At 50.0% G+C, this 14,970-nt stretch overlaps 2 protein-coding genes and 1 long non-coding RNA gene across 3 annotated transcripts; all 3 read left to right on the top strand.

Moving 5' to 3' along the window:
* Positions 1–3,062: 3,062 nt before the first annotated feature.
* LOC144329471 (uncharacterized) lies at positions 3,063–5,540 on the top strand. The gene is made up of 3 exons (XM_077964790.1): positions 3,063–3,077; positions 3,146–3,430; positions 4,109–5,540. The coding sequence occupies exons 1-3, from the start codon at positions 3,063–3,065 to the stop codon at positions 4,220–4,222; spliced, it is 414 nt and encodes a 137-aa protein (XP_077820916.1). The 3' UTR covers positions 4,223–5,540.
* Positions 4,402–6,797, top strand: LOC144334545 (uncharacterized). The gene is made up of 3 exons (XM_077964791.1): positions 4,402–5,757; positions 6,332–6,491; positions 6,719–6,797. The coding sequence occupies exons 1-3, from the start codon at positions 5,271–5,273 to the stop codon at positions 6,795–6,797; spliced, it is 726 nt and encodes a 241-aa protein (XP_077820917.1). The 5' UTR covers positions 4,402–5,270.
* Positions 6,798–8,680: 1,883 nt separating this feature from the next.
* On the top strand, positions 8,681–9,784 carry LOC144334034 (uncharacterized). The gene is made up of 2 exons (XR_013403394.1): positions 8,681–8,876; positions 9,204–9,784. It is a non-coding gene; the product is annotated as an uncharacterized LOC144334034 (long non-coding RNA).
* The last annotated feature ends 5,186 nt before the right edge of the window (positions 9,785–14,970 follow it).

A 14,970-nucleotide genomic window follows, 5' to 3' on the forward strand; every position in this document is an offset into this window, starting at 1 on the left:
CTATGTTCTTAGTCTGAATTTTCTATTGCATCACCTGATCTATATTTCTTTTTCTCTTCTATTCTTTTCGATTAGTGCTTTTTGATTCTAGTTTTTTATGTAATTGTTTGACTATCATACACAACTTTGGTTAGGAGTCTTGGATCTTCTTTGCTTCTTTTCCATTTTTGTCCTTGTCTCTCGAATCCTTTTTAGCTCTTCATTTCTTTTTGGTTTTTAAAATTTTATTCTACTTTTTTACTCATACGTTTGTCCCATTTTAGACTTTATTTCTAGAGTGATTTCTTTTAACTCAAATTTTCTCTTGAGTCATGTCACCTCATTTAGCAATTCTTCTATTTATGGCTTTCGTTGTTCATTTATGTCTCTTTTTTTGAGATGGGGTTTCACTCTGTTGTCCAGGCTAGAGTACAGTGGCAGGATCACGGCTCACTGCAGCCTCAACCTCCCAGGCTCAAGCGATCCTGCCATCTCAACTTCCCTAGTAGCTGGGATTAGAGGCACACACCACCATGCCCACTTAATTTTTAAAATGTTTTGTAGAGATGGGCATCTCACTCTGTTGCCCAGGCTGGTTTTGAACTCCTGGCCTCAAGTGATCTTCCTGCCTCGGCCTCCCAAAGTGCTGGGATTACAGGTGTGAGCCACCGCGCCCAGCCTTATTTATGTCTGGTATCATTTCCTCTCATTGTTCATTAGCTCCTTTGGAAACCGGAGGCTACCACTGTGATCTGTTTCACAGCAGGCTTCCTACTTTCTTCCATTGCCTGTGGGGACTTACCGAGGGCCTCGCACCCACTCTCCACTAGAGGGAGGAAAAGCGTCCCCGTTTCAGGAGCCAGATTCAAAATTCATGCTGTGCTTCTCCAGCACGCACCTGTTGGCTCTTTTGAGGTTCCCCTGTTTTCGGCTCTGTTAGATGTTTCTTTGCTTTCTCCTACATGGACACTGAAACCCTGGGGGACTGTGACTCTGGGAAATTTATCCCCACCTTCTTGTACTTTGAAGTTCACCTGTTTTTTTCTTAAGACACCATCTCACTTTATATTGCCCAGGCTGGAGTTCAGTGGTGCAATCACAGCTCACTGCAGCCTCAGACTCCCGGGCTCAAGCCATCCTCCCGCCTCAGCCTCCTGAGTAGCTGAGGCTACATGTGTGAGCCACCATGACCAGCTTACCAGGGTTTGTATGAGTCTCCAGCGTGCATTTTCAGTTTTTTTTTTTTTTTTTTTTTTTGAGACGGAGTCTTGCTCTGTCGCCCAGGCTGGAGTGCAGTGGCCGGATCTCAGCTCACTGCAAGCTCTGACTCCCGGGTTTATGCCATTCTCCCGCCTCAGCCTCCCGAGTAGCTGGGACTACAGGCGCCTGCCACCTCGCCCGGCTAGTTTTTTGTATTTTTTAGTAGAGACGGGGTTTCACCATATTAGCCAGGATGGTCTCGATCTCCTGACCTCGTGATCCGCCCGTCTCGGCCTCCCAAAGTGCTGGGATTACAGGCTTGAGCCACCGCGCCCGGCCGCATTTTCAGTTTTGTTACCAAGTTGCTCGGTGTCCTGTGGGCTGTGGGAATGTACAAGGCTCAAATGCAATGACCGCCGTGTTCCTGTCTGCTGCCACCTTCTGGAGTTTCCCAGTTTGGATTTTTGAGTAAACTGTCTTAAGCGGCATTTCCTTTTAGCGTCGTGAAACTATCAATAGTCATGTCCCCTAGCAAGACACACCTTTGACACACTTTTATTCCCTCTCCTAAACGTGGTTGAAATAATCTAAGCTTTTATTTCTAGATTATTTCATTTCTCCTTACATTGCATCTCTTTTATCTCAGAAATTTGTCTTGGAAATTCCCACTGTGTTCTTCCCTGGCATTATCAGCAGTGGCTTAGATCTGCGGGCGTTCCGTGGGTGCTCATTTCTCACCAGCGCTCCCTGTGTGCTATCTTCCCTCCACCCTTTCCCTCCAGGTTCGCTTGGCTGGAGATCGTCCTCAGATCACTCTTGTCTCCTCCTCCCCAGTGCGCGATTTCTAAAGCCTTGCCTGTGTCACCGATCAGAGAACAGGCTCAGCGTGGTGGCGCATCACCACGAAACAGATGGACTTGGCTTAGGTTCCCCAAATGTGTCACTTCCCAGGAACTCCCCTTTCCTGCCAGGAGACTGAGTGCCGAGCACGCCTTGGGCCATTCTATAACTTCCCCGTTACTTTTAGTTATGGAAAGCCCATTGACTTCATAATTCTAAAAGGCTAATTTTGTGTTTGAATCAGAGGTGCCCTGTCGCTCAGGGGTGCTTCACTCCTCCCTCCCCCGACCTTGCCCTGCCTGGGGTCCTTCCGAGGCCCCAGAGGAGAGTGGGAAGCTGGAAGCCACGGGTCTTGTGCAAAGCCCTGCTTGGCTGGTCGTCGGTACTCAGGGCCTGCCTGCCCGTCTGCGCCTCTAGGGCAGGCACCGGGTTGAGCCTTCTCCTGTAAGCAGAGAGTGTGAAGATATCTGAGGCTGAGAGGAGGGAAGAGGGAATGGCAGGTTTTTTTGTGAATGCACCAGGCCTGCAGGCGGGCATTTCCCGGCTTGGCTGACAGATGAGAACACGGAATCCGTCACCGCACAGGAAAGGGGTTGGACAGCATGCAGTTGATTTGCAGACATGAGAGGCTTTATTGTAAGGAAATTCATTCATTATTTTGTTGTTTTTTTTTTTAAACAGATGGAGACAACAGGAAGGAAGGAAGGAGGCCTTCCTGGTTACAGGTGGCCACAGGAGAATAGGCAGCGGCCCAGGATGATCCAGGGTCCCAGTGGTGGTTGAGAAGCTGGTTTTTAGTGATCACTCAGGAGCATCGACCTGGCCTTGTGGGGTCAGACTTTGCATCTCAGTCATCCCAGGGAGAAGAAAAAGATGGTCCACACCCAAGTGCAGGGAACACTGTGGCAGTCGGCCGGGCACCCGCTTCCAGGCAAGGACACCTCCTGCATCAAGGAAACACGTGTTTCCGGAGTGAGGAGGCCGAAGGCAGGGCCCAGAGGAGAGCCGAGCCATGGAAGGAGGTGTGTGCATGGATGATGAGCATGGAGAAGGTGCAGGTGCCTCAGGGAGGATGAGTGGGATGAGCTGATTCAGGGAAACCATAACAAATGCTTTCACCAAACAGGAGAAACCTGAAGGTCTGGGTCCAGAGCCTCAGATCTTGCACTGGCAGCACACGGGGACACAGCAGGTGGACTGGCAGCAGCAGGGTTTGCAGCAACTGGACTGGCAGCAGGATGACCCACAGCCTGAGGAGGAGCAGCAGGGTTTGCAGCAGCTGGACTGGCAGCAGGATGACCCACAACCTGAAGAGCAAGAGCAGGGCTTGCAGCAACTGCATTGGGAGCAGCCACAAGAGCCACAGCCACCCTTGGAGCCCCCACAGGAGCCACAGCTGGAGCAGGAACAGGTTGGTACACAGCAGCACATGGGCTTGCAGCAGCACATGGGCACACAGCAGCCAGAGCCACAGCCCCCACAGCCGGAACCACAGCCCCCACAGCCGGAGCCACAGCCCCCACAGGTGGAGCCACAGCCCCCACAGCTGGAGCCACAGCCTCCAGAGCAGCCACAGCAGCCCATAGTTCTGGTGGGTTGAGGCTGGAGTGGGTGGAGGAGCAGGTGAGAAGGAGGTGCAGGTGTGGAGCCCCCTGAGCCCGCGCCCTTTATACCCCACATAGGAGCACGCCATCGTCTCTGTCTCTTTCCGGTTGCTGTTTACACAGCTCCTGGAGGTATGTCTTGATTGTTTTACTTTGGCTATGTTGACATTTTCTGGATCCAAGTATGAGCTCTTCCTCCTGAGATTATTTCCTTGTGGAATTCATACTGGAAGGAAAAACAGCTTGAATGCTGGCTCACCTCAGGAGGAAGTGCAGCCTCCTCAAGGTCTTCGGCTCTGTCCCAGGTCCTGACTCTGACTCTCCCTGGGCCTTTGAGCAGATCCAATCAGCCTCCAAGCCCCAGCTTCCTCTCCTGCAGAGGGGAGCTAGCAGCACCAGCCTCTGGGGGTTGCATGAGAATCACCTGAGATTATTCATGTATTGCGTCTTTTGCAATGCCCCAACTCCCCATCTCTCACCCTCAGGCAGGGTTCCATCTTGGCAGGACTGGGTCAATGTTGCGGATTTCTGATGTTCGACGCTGTGAGACACCTTCCCCGCCCCCAGAGCAGTGCCACTCTCTACCTGATTCCTGCTGATGCCCCCAGGGATGTGGTATCTTCTTTGTGGCAACTGTGGCTGAGGATGGCAGGGTTCTCAGCACTGGGGAAGGAATGCATCCTCTGTTTACCTCCTCCCTATTCCTGGACCAGTCCCTGTGGGCAGGGCGATGGGCTCTGTGATTACAGAAGGGAAGTTCACACAGCACGGTCCTTGGGGACATGTGAGAAAAGCTTCCTGCTGCTTTGGAACTATTTGTGGACAGGTTCTTCTCTTGGAGGAAAACAAAGCTTGGAGCAGAACTTTAGGGGTGGGGGAGGACTGTGATGGGTACAAAGAGCAACCAAGGGACAAGAAGGATACTCCAGCCAGGAGGCAGGGCACTAGCGACGGTGTGGAGGCTGCAGGTGCAGGAACCCGTCAGTATGGTCCACACTCAGATGCGGCTCAAATGTGGGAAGAGTGGATGTGCAGGCTTACAACCTTCCAGTGTGCCTCAGCCGACACGGGGTGAAACCCAGACCCCTGACACTGGCCCATGCACCTCTCCAGCTGGATTTGACCACGGCCTTGGCCACCCATCGTTCCAGAATCAATCAGCCCAAAGCTCAGTGGATCAGGAGTTCAGATCTGGCCCTGGATGGTGGAACAGGCTGCATGATGCGTGGAGTCTCAGCTGGGAAGGTACCAATGGCTAACAATGGCAGCATGGCTTGGCTGGGCTGTATTTTGGGACCTCAGTTCTGGCCGTCTGCAGGGTTCCTTGGTTTTTCTCTCAATTGTGTCAGCTGGGGCTGGCTTGTCCAAGATGCTGTGTTCACACACCTGTGGGATCGCTACAACAGGTGAGGCTGGACAGATCCCCTCCCTCCCCCACCTCACAGCTTCTTCCCATGGCTGGCTGGGGCTTCCTCACAGCACGGTGGGCTCAGGGCAGCTGTACTTCCTACGAGGTCACCGGAGCAGATGCTGGAAGGTACCTTATGACCCAGCCTAGGAATCATAGAGTATTTATCTCTCCTCAAGTCACTAAGGCCAGTCCAGATTGTGGAGAGAAGAGAAAATCCACCTCTCCACGGGAGGAGAATGACTTGGCATCATCTTCAAACTGCCTCAATCATTCTTCATCCAGCCCTGGATTGGTGCCTGGGACACGCCGCACTCCTCCTTACTCACGTCCTGTATGCTGGCGGTTCCTACACGGAACAGACTCACCCAGGACCACCCTGGACTGCGTCCCTCCTGTCTGTCCAGCTCAGATCCACCTCTGACACCCCATCCCGAGATAGCCACCCCCACCACCTCGCATTCTCTGCTTCATTGTTGATTCCCACGATGCCAAACTGGCTCTGCTCTCACCCTTGTTTGTTCTTGGAGGTGTGCGTCCCACCTCAGGGGAGTGTGAGCTCTGCAGGGATAGTGGCTTTATCCCGCACGCAGCCATGCAGCTCTGTCACCAACACCTGCACACACTCCAGAATCGTCATTGAGAGAGGGAGGTGTCAACTGAAGAAGGACGAGGTCATCAGTTTGGAAGGGAGCACTTTACTTCTCACAGAGCGCTGCAGGCTGAGTGTGGCTGTTTTTTTTTTTTTGAGACGGAGTCTCGCTCTGTCACCCAGGCTGGAGTGCAGTGGCCGGATCTCAGCTCACTACAAGCTCCGCCTCCCGGGTTTACGCCATTCTCCGGCCTCAGCCTCCCGAGTAGCTGGGACTACAGGTGCCCGCCACCTCGCCCAGCTAGTTTTTTGTATTTCTTAATAGAGACGGGGTTTCACCGTGTTAGCCAGGATGGTCTCGATCTCCTGACCTCGTGATCCGCCCGTCTCGGCCTCCCAAAGTGCTGGGATTACAGGCTTGAGCCACTGCGCCCGGCCTGAGTGTGGCTGTTCTGACCGGCTGGGAGGCACAGCCTCTGGTAGGAAGCCGGAAACAGACACTTTGAGGGAGGGAAGACTAAGGCAGAGATCTACACTGAGTGGGGGCGGCTGAATATGCATATTCAATAAGCTGTGGGAGGGGCATGAATATTGATGAGAGGAGAAAGCAGGCATATGCACAATTGGGCTTCACATCTCTCCATGTGCAAAAACCAGAGGAGTTAACCTGGTCTGAGGGTGGAGTTTTGGGCCCTCTGATGTCAAAAGGTGAAGCAGCGGACTCGGAAGCCTTCCCTGCACCTCTTCCCTGGAACGGCCAGGGCCTCTCCACGGGGGTCTCCTGTCAGGAAGAAGAGAGGGGCAGTGTCTGGGGTTCACTGATCTCAGCGGCGCAGTCTCCACAGGGTACGTTCCTGTTTTCCCTGAGGTGAGTGTCAGGCTCCTGAGCCCAAGCTAACACATCCAGATGGCCTGAAGCAAGTGAAGAATCACAAAAGAAGTGAAAATGGCCGTTTCTGTCTTAACTGGTGACGTTCTACCATTGTGATTTGTTCCTGCCCCACCTTCACTGATCTATTAACCTTGTGAAATTCCTTCTCCTGGCTCAGAAGCTCCCCCACTGAGCACCTGGTGACCCCCACCCCTGCCCGCAAGAGAAAAACCCCCTTTGATTGTAATATTCCACTATCCACCAAAATCCTCTAAAACTGCCCCACCCATCTCCCTTCGCTGACTCTCTTTTCGGACTCAGCCCGCCTGCACCCAGGTGGTTAAAAAGCGTTATTGCTCACACAAAGCCTGTTTGGTGGTCTCTTCACACGGACACGGATGTGCGTGACAGTGAGGGACCTGGGTCGTGGCTTGCCAGGAAGCAGGAGGAGGCAAGTCCGGCCTCGCCTCATAGCCAGGACCTCAGCTTGCAAGGTTTCCCTGTAAACCAAACATAAAATGCTAAGGCCCCTCCCCGACCATCTGAATGGACTTCCTCCTCAGCGAGGGTTGTTTTAAAATTTAACCCGAGAAACTATGATGGGCAGTGGGGGTCAGCCATGCCTCATTCTGCCTCTCTGGCATTAACATCCCCACAGACTTTAAGTCTGATAAGAAACATTTCGGCCGGGCGCGGTGGCTCAAGCCTGTAATCCTAGCACTTTGGGAGGCCGAGACGGGTGGATCACGAGGTCAGGAGATCGAGACCATCCTGGCTAACACGGTGAAACCCCGTCTCTACTAAAAAAATACAAAAAACTAGCCAGGCGCGGTGGCGGGCGCCTGTAGTCCCAGCTACTCAGGAGGCTGAAGCAGGAGAATGGCGTGAGCCCGGGAGGCGGAGCTTGCAGTGAGCTGAGATCCGGCCACTGCACTCCAGCCTGAGCGGCAGAGCGAGACTCCGTCTCAAAAAAAAAAAAAAAAAAAAAGAGAAACGAACATTTCACCACCTCTTCTCTCTGAAGCCTGCTACCTAAAGGTTTCCTCTGCACATGACAACCTGGGTCTCCACGATCCTTTATCCTAACTCAGACATTCCTTTCTGAGGATCCCAGGTCTTTAGACAAACTCAACCAGTTGTCAACTGAAACATTTTTACATCTACCTGTAGCCTGGAAGATCCCCGCCCTTCAAGTTGTCCCACCTTTCTGGACCACACCAATGTATTGTCGACGAAAAGAGTCAAGCTCTGTAAAATATTTGGAGAGATTTATTCTGGGCCAAATATGAGTGACCATGGCCCATGACACAGACCTCAGGAGGTCCTGAGAACATGGGCCCAAGGTGTTTGGGGTACAGCTTGGTTTTACACATTTTAGGGAGGCAGGAGACCTCAATCAAATACATTTAGAAACACAGTGGTTTGGGCCGTATTTGCGGAACTACTTGAAGCAGGTGGGAGGGGAGTGGGGGCTGGGGGGTGGGAGGGTTCCAGGCTACAGGTAAATTTAAACATTTTCTGGTTGACAATTGGTTGTTTGTCTAAAGACCTGGGGTAGACAGAAAGGGAGTGTTCAGGTGAACATAAAGGTTGTGGAGACCAACGTTCTTTAAAAGTCTTAACAGTGGCTGGCCTTAGAGACAACAGGGGACAAAAGTTTCTATTCAGATGTTTATGTTTAAAGGGTGCTAGACCCTTAGGTAATCTCTTTAGGACTGGGAGCGCCTGGAAGAAAAACACCTAGCTATGTTAATAGAGATTCTTTCCAGATGCAAATTTTCCCCCACAAAGGACAGCTTTGCAGGGCAAGATACGGCAAAAAAACATGTTTGGGGGAAAATATTTTGATTTTCTTCCTTGCCTAGCAATGTTATGCCAGAGTCAGGTTGGAAAGTGAGTCACAATATATAGGGCTAAACAAAACCCATCTGATGAGAGTTTATGATTTGTAGGGCATGACCAGACCCCTAGATAGGAATTTGAGCAAGATAAAAAAAAAACAAAACAGAGTTTAGTCCTTAGTATTTCTTAAATGTATTTGATTGAAGTCTCATGTCTCCATAAAATGTATAAAACCAAGCTGCACCCGACCACCTTGGGCACCTGTTCTCAGGACCTCCTGAGGGCTGTGTCACAGGCCATTGGTCACTCATGTTCAGCTCAGAATCTTTTCAAATATGTTACAGAGTCTGACACTTTTTGTCGACACCCCCTTGGCCAAGAGGGGTCCGTTCGGTCAGTGGTTGGCGGAGGCGTGGTTAGGATTTCCTTCTGATTTCTCCGGGGAAGGCTCTTGCTTCTGTCCGCTGCTCACGTGCTGCATGAGTTCCTCCGGTTGGCAGCTGGTCCTGAAACCGCCTTTGCAAAGCTATGACTGAGACGGTGAGAGATCTGACTTAACTGACTCCATCTTGCTTCTAACCTCCGAGCTGTCCTTGTTCATTCCTGGGCGTTGGCTGAACTAACTTTGGGAGAGATTTAGTTTGTAGTTTATAGTTTAAACAAAGACAGTAACAACCTTTTCCCAAAGCAGACCTCCTTCTTGCCTGGGGACTAGACTAACATTAGCCACGAGGTTAGAAATTATGGTTTAGGAGTCACGTGGCCGGGGGTCATTTACAAGATTCCGACCCTCCCTGCACTTGACGGATCAGGTGGCACCACACAGATCAATCAACTGGCTCATCTGATCTTGTGGCCCCTACCCAGGAACTGACTCAGCACGAGAAGATGGCTTTGACTCCCAGTGACTTCATCGCTGACCAGTCAGTACCCCTGGCTCCTGGCTTCTCCCCACCCACCAAGTTGTCCTTAAAAACTCTGCTCCCTTGGCACATCTACACCATGGAATACTACGCAGCCATAAAAAAGGATGAGCTCATGTCCTTTGCAGGGACATGGATAAAGCTGGAAACCTTCATTCTCAGCAAACTATCACAAGGACAGAAAACCAAACACCGTATGTTCTCACTCATAGATGGGAGTTGAACAATGAGAACACCTGGACACAGGGTGGGGAACATCACACACTGGGAACTGAGTGGGGGTGGGGGACTAGGGGAGGGATAGCATTAGAGAAATACCTAATGTAAATGATGAGTTGATGCGTGCAGCAAACTAACATGGCACATGTGTATATATGTAACAAACTTGCACATTGCTCACATGTACCCTAGAACTTAAAGTATAAAACAAACAAACAAAAAAGCCCACCAAAACCCAAAAACGCTCTGCTCCCCAAATGCTCGGGGAGACTGATTTGAGTAATAATAAAACTCTGGTCTCGCGCACAGCCGGCTCTGCGTGAATGACTCTTTCTCTGTTGCAATTCCCCTGTCTTGATGAATCAGCTCTGTCTAGGCAGCGGGCAAGGTGAACCCTTTGGGCGGTTCCAGGCTCATGGTTTCGTTGGTTAGATTCAATTCTACGGGCTTCAAGTGCTAGAGGTCAGGAAGGGACCCTTCCCTTGAGCAGATCTGCGATCTTGCTCACAGGGCGTCTGTCCATTCTCCTGCCTTCCTCAGACAGCAGTCCCTGTGTCTGTCCTCCAGGCGGCCCTGGGCTCCCTGGCACTCCTCCACCTGCAGCTGCTGTGACCTGGCTGTCAGAGTGACCTGGCTGTCCTCTCTGACCCACTCCTGTGTGCAATCTTTCTCAGGAGCCATGGGGAAACAGAGCTGGCGGGCTGGTACTGACTCAACTAGGCTGGGACACCTGGGGGTTTAAATGCTTGTGCCTGTCATGCACGTCCATGTGAAGATACCACCAACAGGCTTTGCATGAGCAACAAGACTGTTTATTTGACCTGGGTGCAGGTGGGCTGAGTCTGAAAAGAGAGTCAGCAAAGGGTGGTGGGATTATCATTAGTTCTTATAGGTTTGGGATGGGCGTACAAAGTACATTCTCAAGGGTGGGGAGAATATTACGAAGTACCTTCTTAAGGGTGTGGAGGGGAGAATATTACAAAGTACCTTCTTAAGGATGGGGGAGAATATATCGTATCAGTTAGGTGGGGCAGGAACAAATCGCAATAGTGGAAGGTCATCAGTTAAGGCTATTTTCACTTCTTTTGTGGATCTTCAGTTGCTTCAGGCCATCTGGATGTATATGTGCAGGTCACAGGGGATATGATGGCTTAGCTTGGTCTCAGAAGCCTGACATTCCTGTCTTCTTACATTAATAAGAAAAACAAAACAAAATGGTGAAGTGTTGGGGCGGCAAAAATTTTTGGAGGTGGTATGGAGAGATAATGGGCGATGTTTCTCAGGGCTGCTTTGAGTGGGATTAGGGGCGGTGTGGGAACTTACAGTGGGAAAGATTTAACTGAAGAAAGATTTTGGGGTAAGGGGTGATATTGTGGGTTGTTAGAAGGAGCATTTGTTGTATAGAATGATTGGTGACGGCCTGGATGTGGTTTTGTTTGAATTGAGAAACTAAATGGAAGACACAAGGTCTGAATAAAAGAAGAAGAAAAATGGGTATAAAAGGATAAGAATTGGGAGTACCCAGGACATCCAATCATACAGTGTCCAAGGGGGTTCCATGTAATTATTTGCTTGGTTGATGAGTTTTTGGCCTCTATCCTTGAGTTTTTTTCATGTTGTCATATACCAGGCCAGATTGATTTAGATAAAAACACTCTTCATTTAAATATATACAGAGTCCTCCTTTTTCAGCAGTGAGTAAATCGAGGCCTCGGCAATTTTAGAGGAAAGAGAAATGCAAAGCCAGCAATTGTTTGTTAAAGAAGGATTAGAAACGGCTAGGAGAGAGTGCATGAGATTGATAGTGTGGAGGAGATAGCTGGGGAGAGGTAGAGGGTGGCATAAGAACGGGAACGAGAATAAGAGTGAGTATAAAAGTAAAGAATAGGACTTTATCAGGGTAAAAGTGTTGGAGTGTGTCCTGTCAGCAAAGGTCATCTACCTGCTCCAAGAGGGAGTCAAGAGTGGTGGACTGGGATTAGATTTTCATGATGGAAAGGAAATGAGAGGTTTTAAGAGGCGGGCTAATGGCTTGTAACCTACATGGAAGAGGTTATGAAATGACGACAAAATAGAATGGGTCTGTGAGGCTGGAAGGAGATTTTTTTTTTTTTTGTCTAAGAACAATCTGACTTGAGTGGAGAGGGACTGACAGGTGGAAACTTCTGTAGGAGAATAAATAGGAGTGACCAATGAGATGGAGAAAAAGTGGCCATGAAGGACAGAAGTTGGAACTCTAGCTGCTTCTTTAGCTACCTTATCAGCATAAGCATTACCCTGAGCAATGGGATCTGATGCCTTTTGATGGCCCTTGCAGTGAATGACACCAGCTTCCTTTGGAAGTAAAGTGGCTTTAAGAAGAGTTTTTATTAAAGAGGCATGAATGATGACGGACTCTTGTGTAGTGAGGAAACCTCTTTCTGCCCATATAACAGCATGGTGGTACAGGATATGGAAGGCACATTTAGAGTCAGTATAAATATTGATGCATAATCCCTTGCAAGAGTGAGGGCCCGAGTTAAGGCAATGAGTTCGGCTTGCTGAGAGGTAGTGGAGGGGGCAGAGCAGTAGCTTCAGTGATAGATGTGGAAGATACTACAGCATAGCCTGCCTTTGCTGGTGAGTGGTGATTAGGCCTGGTGGAACTGCCATCAATAAACCAAGTGTGATCAGGGTAAGGAACAGGAAAGAAGGAAATATGGGGAAATGGAGTGAATGTCAGGTAGATCGGAGAGATACAGTCATGGGGGTCAGGTGTGGTATCTGGAATAATATGGGAGGCCGGATGGAAGTGTGGGCCAGGAACAGTGGTAATTGTGGGAGACTCAACAAAGAGTGAGTATAGCTGAAGGAGCCAGGGAGCAGAAAGTGTATGTGTCAGGTGTGAGGAGGAAAATAGATTTTGGAAGTTATGGGAACTGTAGAGAGTGAGTGGAGCATAGCTTGTGACTTTGAGGCCTCTAAAAGTATTAAAGGAGTGGCAGCTGCTGCATGCAGATGTGAGGGCTGGGCTAAAACAGTAAGGTCAAGTCATTTGGATAGAAAGAGTACAGAGCACGGTTTCTAATCTTGTGTAAGAATTCTGACCACACAGCCCTGTACTTTGGCTGTGTGAAATGAAAAGAGTTGGAATGGGTTAGGGAGAGCTAGTGTGGGAGCAGCTTTCAGGGCTGTTTTTTAAGGAGCGGAAAGGAAAGTGGGGAAAGGATTTAGGATTTATGGGATCAGCTGGGTTTATCTAGAATAGAATAATGGGTTGTGGAGGGAGGTATTGAGGATAGGAGAGTACATGGGTTTGGCACCACGGGGTGGACAGGCAAGACAATTTGGTTGATAAGGCACAGATCCTGAACTAACCTGTAAGCCTTGTCTGGTTTTTGGACAGGTAAAGTTGTGGAATTGTAAGGAGAGTTTATAGGGTTTAGAAGGCCATGCTGTAGCAGGCGAGTGATAACAGGCTTTAATCCTTTTAAAGCGTGCTGTGGGGTGGGATATTGGCATTGAGCGGGGTAAGGGTGATTAGGTTTTAATGGGATGGTAAGGGGTACATAATCGTCGCCAAGGAGGGAGTAGAGGTGTTCTATACTTGTGGTTTAAGGTGGGGAGATACAAGGGGAGGATGTGAAGGAGGCTTTGAACTGGGGAAAAAGGCAGCAATGAGATGTGGCTGTAGCCCAGGAATAATCAGGGAAGCAGATAATTCAGTTAAAATGTCTCAACCTAATAAGGGAACTGGGCAGGTGGGGATAACTATAAAGGAGTGCATGAAAGAAATGTTGTCCAAGTTGGCACCAGAGTTGGGGAGTTTCAAGAGGTTTAGAAGTCTGGCCATCAATACCCACAACAGTTGTGGAGGCAAGGGAAACAGGCCCTTGAAAAGAAGGTAATGTGGAATGGGTAGCCTCCGTATTGATTAAGAAGGGGACGGACTTACCCTCCACTGTAAGAGTTACCCAAAGCATCTGTGATGGTCCGAGAGGCTTCTGAGGTGTTGAGGCAGCATCAGTCTTCAGCCACGAAGCCTGAAGATCTGGGAAGGACTCAGTCAGAGAGCCTTGGGCCAGAGTTTCAGGGGCTCTGGGAGTGGCTGCCAGGCAAGGTGGACAGTCCAATTTCCAGTGGGGTTCCACACAGATGGGACATGGCTTAGAAGGAATCCCAGGCTGCAGGCATTCTTGGCCCAGTGGCCAGATTTCTGGCCCTTGAAGCAAGATTCTGGGGGACAAGGTCCTGGAGGAATAGCTGGCCACTGCGGCTTAGGCGTTTTGAAGTTCTTGTGTGCTGGAGATGTGGCTGGGGTTTCTCTCATAGTGCAGGCAAGTAATTGCAACTCTGTTATTCTACACCTTGAAAGCGAGGTTAATTAAGTCCTGTTGTGGGGTTTGAGGGCCAGAATCTAATTTTTTGGAGCTTTTGCTAATGTCGGGAGCAGATTGGGTAATAAAATGCGTATCGAGAATAAGACGGCCTTCTGGCCCCTCTGGGTCTAGGGTGGTAAAGCTGGCTGTTGCCAGACGAGCCATGGACTGGGCTCGGTTTTTATATTTGATGAAAAAGAGCCTAAACACTAACTGATTTGGGAGAGGTCGGATAAAGGAAAAGGAGCATTAACCTTGACGGTGCAGCCACCTCTGTAAGAGGAAATTGTTGGGCAGGTGGGGGAGGGCTAGTCACGGAACGAAACCGTAAGCTGGACCAGGTGTGAGGAGGGGAGGTGATAAAACGATTATAGGGTGGGGGAGTGGAGGCTGAGGAAGAACTGGTACCTGGCTCGGCCTGGTGAAGAGCAGCCTAGGGAGGAGGGGAGAGGTCAGATGGGTCTATAGAAAAGGGGGATTCAAGGACTCAGAGCTTGGGGTGGAGACTGAAGGGACAGACAGGAGAGAAAGAAGAAAGATTTGGGACAAGTCTCATTGGGGGCAGAGATTAGGAAGGGACCGATGTGTAAAAGAAGGCCTGGATGTCAGGCACCTCAGACCATTTGCCCATTTTATGACAAGAATTATCTAGAGCTTGTAGGATGGAGAAATCGAAAGTGCCATTTTCTGGCTATTTGGAACCATTGTTGAGTTTGTATTGGGGCCAAGCGGTATTGCAGAAGAAAATGAGATGCTTAGGGTTTAGGTCAGGTGTGAGTTGAAGAGGTTTTAAGGTCTTGAGAATACAGGCTAAGGGAGAAGGAGGAGGAATGGAGGGTAAAGTGTTGCCCATAGTGAAGGAGGCAAGCCCAGAGAAAAGAGAAGGTAGAGACATGGAGAAGGGGGGTGGAGGTGAGCAGCCCTGGGCTGCAATGTGGGTGAGCAGCCAAAGCAGGCAGCCCTGTAATTGACTTGCCACCAAGGGAATGTGGGTGAGTGACCAAGGCAGGCGTCCTCGCAGTGATCAGACACCAGTGGAGTGTGGGTGAATAATCAGGCAGGCGTCCCTGCAGTGATTAAACACCAAGGGAAGATCGTCTTTCCGAGTCCGTGACTGGCACTGGAGTTTTGGGT

Source organism: Macaca mulatta, chromosome 14, assembly GCF_049350105.2.
Source record: "Macaca mulatta isolate MMU2019108-1 chromosome 14, T2T-MMU8v2.0, whole genome shotgun sequence".
Classification (NCBI taxonomy): Eukaryota; Metazoa; Chordata; class Mammalia; order Primates; family Cercopithecidae; genus Macaca; species Macaca mulatta.